An 8,222-nucleotide genomic window follows, 5' to 3' on the forward strand; every position below is an offset into this window, starting at 1 on the left:
ACTCTTGGTCCAGTAAATTGCTGGTTATCTGCATATGAACCCAGTTTCTGGTTCATTTCATGACACATGTGTAAATTCACTTGATTCAGTGAGCTCAGATTAAAAAACTAATACTTATTCACCAGTCACACTTTCTTTTTTTCTTTCTTTTTTTGGATCACAGTCTCTCAGTGTCAGAGATACATGAGGGATTATCTGTGGGCACCACTCTAATGCCTTTATGCAGCATCTGAAGAGATGATTTATAGTTTGGGGAAGTATTCAAGCCTCAAGTTTGATCCAGACCATTCTAATTAATTATCAGTAAATCATATTAGTCTGTAGAACTGTCTCTGTAGTGTATGTTAAATATGGGAGTGGCCTCATGTTCTTTGTCCATGTTGTATTTTACCAGTTCACCTTTGACTGAGGGTTTGGATTCACACACACAGAGGACACATCTGGTACTCAAACCAGATTCTACACTTCAGTTCCTTTATCTTTATGTTTTTAGTCACATTTAACATTAAACTGTCATTAATCATTCTTGTCATAAACGTGTCTCAACCTCTTGTAGTTTACACATTCATTGGGAAATGTTCATACATGATCATTAAACACTGTTTTTATTGCTGTGAGTTTTTTTTTCTTTCAAAAACTGCTCTAGATAAAATATTGTGTTTCTGATCTTTATCACTGTATTGTTCATTTTAAGCCAGTTTGATCCTGCTCATCCAGAGACAATATCAACCCCTTCACTAAGTTACACATGTTCAGTGTGTCTGTCAAATCAAATCTGAAATCATTCACACATACACCCTGATTCACACTGACATCATTCACACATAAACTCTGACTTGTGATTCAGGTGTCAGATAATGATGAAAAATCTTGTGACAGCCATGAACAAACTGTATGATTACAACTTCTCTTTTCTGATTAAGAACTCAGATGTGATGTTTGTCCAATCTGAAAATATTTTCATTTTAATCTCTGAAATTACAACTCTGTATTTTTATATATATATGCATATTTTTGCTCTATATGTTGGCCACGCTTATATTCGAGTCTGTGTATAAAACAGCCCATGGTATGGAACACCATCTAAAACACCACAATAACACAATGCATTCTGTGTCCCACTCCAGTCAGTAATCAGTTCACCTTGTTTTTACTGCACCTTCAGAAGACTGATATTTATAAAATGACAGTTATAAGTAGGAAAGTTGTGATGTAATTGTGATGTGATCTAACTGTATAATGTCTGTTATGATGAGTTGAACATAATGATGTGTGTGTGATGTGAGTTCATTCAGAGACAGTATCAGCTCTAACTGGGCTGTTCCACTCTCACACTACACTGCACTGGTAAGATCCTCAGAGGGAGAATATAACCATTTACGAATACAGGAAACATTCTCTGAGTAAAAGTGTGTGTGAAAGTGTGAATGTGTGTGTTGGTTAGAGGGTCAGAGAATGACAGCTTTCCTCTGTCCCAGTCTAGCTGGACTCTGACCCTCTGGACTTTCTTATTGAATGTGAGGAAAGTGACTGACTGTCCTGGGGACCGTGACCGATATTTCCCATCACAATAACCATAAGTCACAGTCCATATACCACGCCTAAATCCACGTCCCTGCCTCTGGGCTGACTCTGGCATTACACCCAAACACCATACTTTACTATTCGCCACATCAACATCCCAGCAGTGTGTCCCTGAATTAAAACCCTCAGAGCCCTGGACAAATTCCCATGAATTAAATCTCCCTGGATCATCAGGAATCTGCTGTCTCTCATTACTGTATGTCACACTGGTCAGATCCTCAGACAGGATGAGGTGTGGATGTGCAGTGTTGGGGTCCAGAATGACAGGAGCTGAAGAGAGAGAACAGAGACAGTGGGAGAGATGAACCACATTTTCATTTGAACTGTGTCATAATTCCAGCAGCTCTAAGTCTCTACATCCCTTTAGAAAAAGCCAATGTCACTGTAACAGACAGAATGTGTTTGTATGAAAATGAAGAGTGAACATAAAGAGAAAACATGTTGTTAGTGTAACTGAGGTCAATCTGTTGTACCAGTTATAGAACACCTGTTATTTCACAACACACGCGTGCGCACACACACACACACACACACACTGATTCTTCACAAACAGTGTGTGAAATCTGATATAGAGTGTATTTGTTTGTGTAAATGTCTTAAAAAGTAAATAAAATATTTTCCTCAGGTTATGGTTTCACGTTATGACATGTTGCCACATTAACTACATCAATTCAAATCTGATTTTCTCTCTTTTTCCTTTTTTTGCACTGTCAAAAAATCCTCTACAAACCAAACCCACAAGTTCATTAACACTGTCTGTCTTTCACGAGGACCAACTTTACAGTCTCTACAGACTCACTGTCTGTCTCTAAACATTTCTCTCACTGTCTTTTCTCTCTTCATAGTCTCATGTCTCAGTGTGTTGAATCCAAACACATCAGCCCCATTCATTTCAACACAGTGACAGTTATTGTGCTGTTCTCCAGCTGCAACACTCACTGTACTGAACAATCTCCTGCATCTTCTCCCACACTCTGAACTTCAGGTTGCCCAGGTGCTTTGCCACATGGATCAGTGCTCCTGAAAGCATGTGTGGATCCTGCAGTGTGCACTGGGCTCTGGAATAACATTCAGGAGTCAGTGCTGCTGTGGCTTTGGTATCACAGATAAACAGAGAGTTAAGAGGTGACTGCTTTACCTTTCCTTTGTGTCCTCAAAGTTCTGTGAAAGGAGACAAAACAGAATTATCAGTTGATATCGGATGAATGTTTATGATTAAATAGAGAAAGAGAGAGAGAGAGAGAGAGAGAGAGAGAGATGTACTTGCCCGGCTCAACATTAGCTCTTGAAAAGGAACATTTCCCATTTTAAAATGAGAGAAATGACAGTATACAGTCAGTGGACAGTAAGGGAAGGATTGCAACATCACACACACACACACAGAGAGAGAGAGAGAGAGAGAGAGAGAGAGAGAGAGAGAGAGAGAGAGAGAGAGAGAGAGAGACAAACTCAAAACACTGTTTTCAAATAAATCTCTTTTTTTTATGAATTACTTTGGATTAATGAGCTTGGGCATTGCTATAAAGCTAAGACCGAGACTGACAGTTATTTTCCTTTTTTTGTAATTGTAAAATGTTACCATGCAAATTAACCACCAACATGAGCAAATCAAACGCAGAGATGCCAGTCTGCAGTGGCCAATCAGAGAGACAGAATCCCCTCTCCCTCTCCACTGACTTTATTCCAATGAACTATTCATCTGATTTCAAAAATGACTCCTCAAGAAAACAGCACAAACAGCACAAACATAAATTCTTAAAGGAAAGATCCTGTTTGGTGATCTACGTTGTAGGACACAAAGGCATTGTCTCACCCAGAATTCCACAACCTGCCATTTGTTAGAACCTTTGCGATCAGCAAAGACAGGGTCATCACACACACTTGACTGAATTCTCACATTTTGGCCGAGGATAAAGATGGGGACAACCACCTTCAAAGCCAAGTGAGAACCAATTTCCATGGTCACCTCTTGACAAACTGATGAACCAGTTTATATTAATCAACTGACCAAACACTGACCAATGCATCTACATGTGATCATAAGATAAGAACAGAATTTTGTTGCTGTCCTGCTGGGTTTTGGTTGCCCTGGTGTCACCAAGACTGGATCAAAGCCAGAAATCACAAACAGACACAGGGATTAACTCTTCACTCTGCCCACAGTCCACTTCACCAAGGTGTCTGATCCCACACCGGTCTCACACACCATCCAACAAAGGCTGTTATCACTCCAGAAAGAGGAATTTCTGCTGCTCCAGTCTTCCTGCTTCCTGACTCTTGGGGCACAGAATTCCATGTCTCATCAACCTCTGATGTCTTTATTGCAGAGTCTTCTAATCTGAGAGAACCAATTTTGAACCGTCATCAGCCAGAGTGTACACTAACCAGTCCCTTTTCTCTATGGCACTGACACGGGTTGAATTTCTCTCTCTCCAGATGACTGTATTCACTCACCTCCTTCTAAGTCAAACACACTAAGAAACTTGGACTGTGTTCATCCAGACTTGTCTCAGAGACCTCTCCTCTGTATTTTTAGTTCTGACTGTTATTTCTGATCACCTCACATCATAAGTGCTGTTTCTTCCTGTGCTGCTGTGGCTGTGTGGACTACCCCGGTCCAGCTCCCCCTGCTGTTTTCTTATTCTTTAGTTCTGTCTACTAGTGTGTTTTCATCTTCATTATTTCTGTGTTGTTTGCAATTCACCCACTGGGTCAGCACCTATGGCACACCTGTCTGGCCACGAAGGGGTCTCTCTCTCTGTGGTCCTTCTCAAGATTTCTCCTAGTTTTCCCTTTCATCTGGGTTTTTTTGGGGAGTTTTTTTCTTGCCCACTATGAGGATTAAGTTGGAGGTGCCACTCTACCTTGGTTGATGTAAACCTGTGGGCATGTGAAGCCCATTGAGACTGTTAACAGTGATATTAGGCTTTAAATAAACTTAAACTTGTAAAAGTCTGTTCAACATTCTGCTGTTTACTGCTTTTTCATTTAATGTTGTGTTTCTTTTGTCTTGGCTGTCTAGTGTTTATTCTGTTTCAGAGAACCTGTTTTAATCTCCTTTTCTTTCATCTGCTATTTCTGTTCTTTTATTGCTGTCTATGAACATACCATTAAAATGTATTTAGATCTTTGCCTGTGTGTTTTTCTGTCTCTCTTGTCATATCAGCTTGACCAACTCTAAGAACTGATGTGTTCAGTAAATATGTGACTGAGTTTTCTGTCAGGACTAGTGTCCCCTACTGTCACCTCCCCCAAAATCACCTACAACATAAAACACACAGATGTCAGCCGGTTAATCTCTGTATCAAAACAACATGGTGCCTGGTCATTTCCCCATTTTTCTGTTCTGTTTAAGAGAGAAGGGATCTATGATGTATGAAACAATAACAATGAGAGAAAATGAAAACACTGACATGCAAAAGTAGAGAGAGAAGAGAGTAAAGTAGAGAGAGAGAAGAGAGTAAAGTAGAGAGAAACTGTTCCCACAATCAACACTTTCCCTGTGTATTAGGAGAGAAAGATGAATGTGTCCAAATAATTGTTAAATATACATGTGTCTGACATGACCAGAGAGACAAAAGGAGAGATGTTTATGATCTCTGTTACCCAACACCTCTATTAGACACACACATCTACACACACACACACACTCACACACGCACACACACACACACGCACAGCTTTAATAAACTGAATTGAATTGAAATGAGAAACTTTCTCAGTGTATTGTGGTAATTTACCTTCAGGAATGAGATGTCTTCAGCTTTTATCTCCTCTTCTATGACTCTGATTGAGTCTGAAAGACGTGATATCTCTCTACTCATCTCCTCAATCTTCTCCTTCATCATCTGACTCTTCTGCTCCTCTTCCTCCCTCACTGCAGCTATCCTGGCTGCCTCTTCATCTCGTAAAAACTGGTGAAGTTTCTCAAACTCCACTTTAATCTGTCTCTCTGTGTGTTTGGCCTGATTCTGAAATGACAAACAGAAAAATACACAATTACCATAGTGCACTGTACTCATGGCAGTGAGTAATATCTCACAGTAATTGGTTAGTGCTAAATGACTGAATTGTTTTCATTACTAATTATTCTCACCTTAATGTGCTCTGCTGTTTGATCACAGGCTTGTTTAACTTTTTCAAAGATCTTCAGTTTCTCCTGTAAGGGTTTCAGTGCAGTCTTGAGTTCCTCCTGGAGGGAAGTGATACATCATTACAGACAGTCTGTATTTTCCACTTATGTGTAGCACAGTGTGAGTGTGTGTGTGTGTGTGTGTGTGTGTGTGTGTGTGTGTGCGTGTTTGTGTGTAATACAGTGACCCATCCTCTGCAAACTACATAACCAAGACTTTACTGATCTGACCTGGTCTGTGAGGATCATAGACACACAGAGACTGTATCTGACCTTTCACTGCTACTGTAGCGGTAAAACAGCAAACTGAGAGAGGGCTACTTTTAGTTGGGCGTCAGACCTAGATTCACATGCAGCCTGGCACAGCTAGCTCTAATCTCAGGGCAGTCATCATACAATAAAGAATTCCCAGCAATATTTCAAACACAACATGAAAAAAAATAGGGACCATCCAACACCTATGTCCAGAGATTAAATATATTTACAGCTGTTACAGATCCATGGTGAGAAGGGTCATAAATGTTGGTCAAGTGGAAGAGAAACAATGTGTATTGTATAATAAAACCCCCCCAAAAAAGCCCCAAATACCCAATGGCAACACTCAACACAAAACACCGAACGTCCAACACAGAACACAATACATAAATTTGCAGCTTTGTTCACAAATTTTTTCATATATACATAAGGCCAACGGAGGGTTCGTTTCTCATTACAGGATAATTGAGAGGAGGAACAACAACAAACAACAACAACAACAAAGAAGGAACAATAAAGAGAAGCGACCTCTGCAATGTTCGTCCCTCCAAACTGGACTCTCCGTGATAAATGTAAGGTTGCCAACCATACGAACGGAGTTTAGCAGAATAGCAGATAGAGAGTGTGGAACAGAGGATAGTCACCTGGGGAAAGTAGGGGGAAAGACGGCAGGAAGAGTGAGGAGTCGGAGCAACAATCCCATGGGGAGTCCAACCATTACGAGTCCACCGTTGTAATCCGGGTTAGTATAGAGTAGGTATTCCAAGCCGTATAAAAACGAAGCTGCGCGTACTGAATAATCGACTATTAAAATTGAACGGACAGTAAACGCCTTGGCGACTGGGGGGGAAAAACTGCGAGAATGCCGTTTCAAGTTTTCCCTCGCCGTAGCAGGAATCACGCCTTCCTATATTCTACGGTGGCCCACCCCAGTCAATGCGAATAGCCAATGACGTAAGAGCAATCAAAAACAAAAGAAAAAATAGAAAAAGGAGTTTAGTGATGGAAAGGTCAGTGTTTCTGGTAACGGGACAGTGATATGACAGGAAAGTGTGATAGAAAATAGGAAGCAATTTATTTAGCGGGAGGTTATTTAGTGTTTTATAAAAATGATGAGCATGACACGGTGAAGGGTCCGTGTCGAATGCCACGCTACATAAAACAGCTTTGACATAGACGGACTGTACACTCTGTAATTAATGACTACTAATTACCGCATTTCACACAAAATACATATGCTGCACCATACATTGAAATATCATGTTTTAAACAGAGAAACAACATTTTGACCAAATTTTGTTTTTCATTTTGCCAAATAAACTGGTAAAGTCAGCTACACAATTTTGCCAGCTTCTCTATAATTTAAAAAATATTTTATTTTAGGAAACTTAAAATTAGAAATATGTGAAGAGTTGCAGTAGTCTTCAGTTAATCTAAACATTAATATCTCTAGTGAATAGTTTTCTTACCTTTCTGTCAAGTGCAGCTTCATCTATTGGACAGAATTTGTGGTTTGTGTGTTTATTTGAATCCCAACACACCACACATGCAGGCTGTTTATCATCCACACAGAAGAGTTTGAGTTTCTCTCTGTGTTGACTGCACAACTCCTCAGGCTCTGCTGAAGTTCTCTGACTTCTCTCCTGTAAGAAAGTCTCACACAGGTTCTTTAGAGCCAAGTTTAGAGGAGGATGATCTTTTGAGGATCTTCTCCTGCAAACTGGACAGTTCTTTGAATCCTGTTTTTCCCAGAACTGCTGTAGACAAACTTTACACACACTGTGACTGCATGACAGGACAACAGGATCCCTGAAGATGTCATAGCACACAGGACAGGAGAAATCCTCTTCAGACATCAATGCTTTAGAAGCCATTTTGTCAAAGTCCCACTTCAACAATGACTTGTTGAATTTCAATCGTACTTTCACTTTCAGATTTTCAGTCACAGAGAAATACCTTGAAACTCAGGAAAATCTCTGCCCCCTGTTTTTTTTCCACCACTCTAAGCTGCAGACACTGTAAATCCTTTAGTTTTGTTGGCTTGTCTAGAATTTAACTTTAAACTGCTTTTTGTGCCCTTTTCACAGACGTTCTCAAAATATGAGCACAATCGGTACAGGTTCCGATCAACGTAAAGCCGTCTTTAAAACCCCTTTACACTACAATACCCACAATGCAAGCGAGGGCCAACGAAACGTTGCTACGCATCTCGCGGGCTTGGATTTGTTATGGCGGTACGTTTCGAAACTCT

At 40.2% G+C, this 8,222-nt stretch overlaps 1 protein-coding gene across 1 annotated transcript; it reads right to left on the reverse strand.

The window, feature by feature from the left end:
- Positions 1-1,229: 1,229 nt before the first annotated feature.
- LOC115822995 (tripartite motif-containing protein 35-like) lies at positions 1,230-7,845 on the reverse strand. Its single transcript, XM_030786987.1, has 5 exons — positions 7,441-7,845; positions 5,681-5,776; positions 5,299-5,555; positions 2,524-2,642; positions 1,230-1,854 (listed from the first exon to the last, which is right to left on the reverse strand). The coding sequence occupies exons 1-5, from the start codon at positions 7,843-7,845 to the stop codon at positions 1,310-1,312; spliced, it is 1,422 nt and encodes a 473-aa protein (XP_030642847.1). The 3' UTR covers positions 1,230-1,309.
- Between the last annotated feature and the right edge of the window lie 377 nt (positions 7,846-8,222).

This window comes from Chanos chanos, chromosome 10 (assembly GCF_902362185.1).
Source record: "Chanos chanos chromosome 10, fChaCha1.1, whole genome shotgun sequence".
NCBI classification, from domain to species: Eukaryota; Metazoa; Chordata; class Actinopteri; order Gonorynchiformes; family Chanidae; genus Chanos; species Chanos chanos.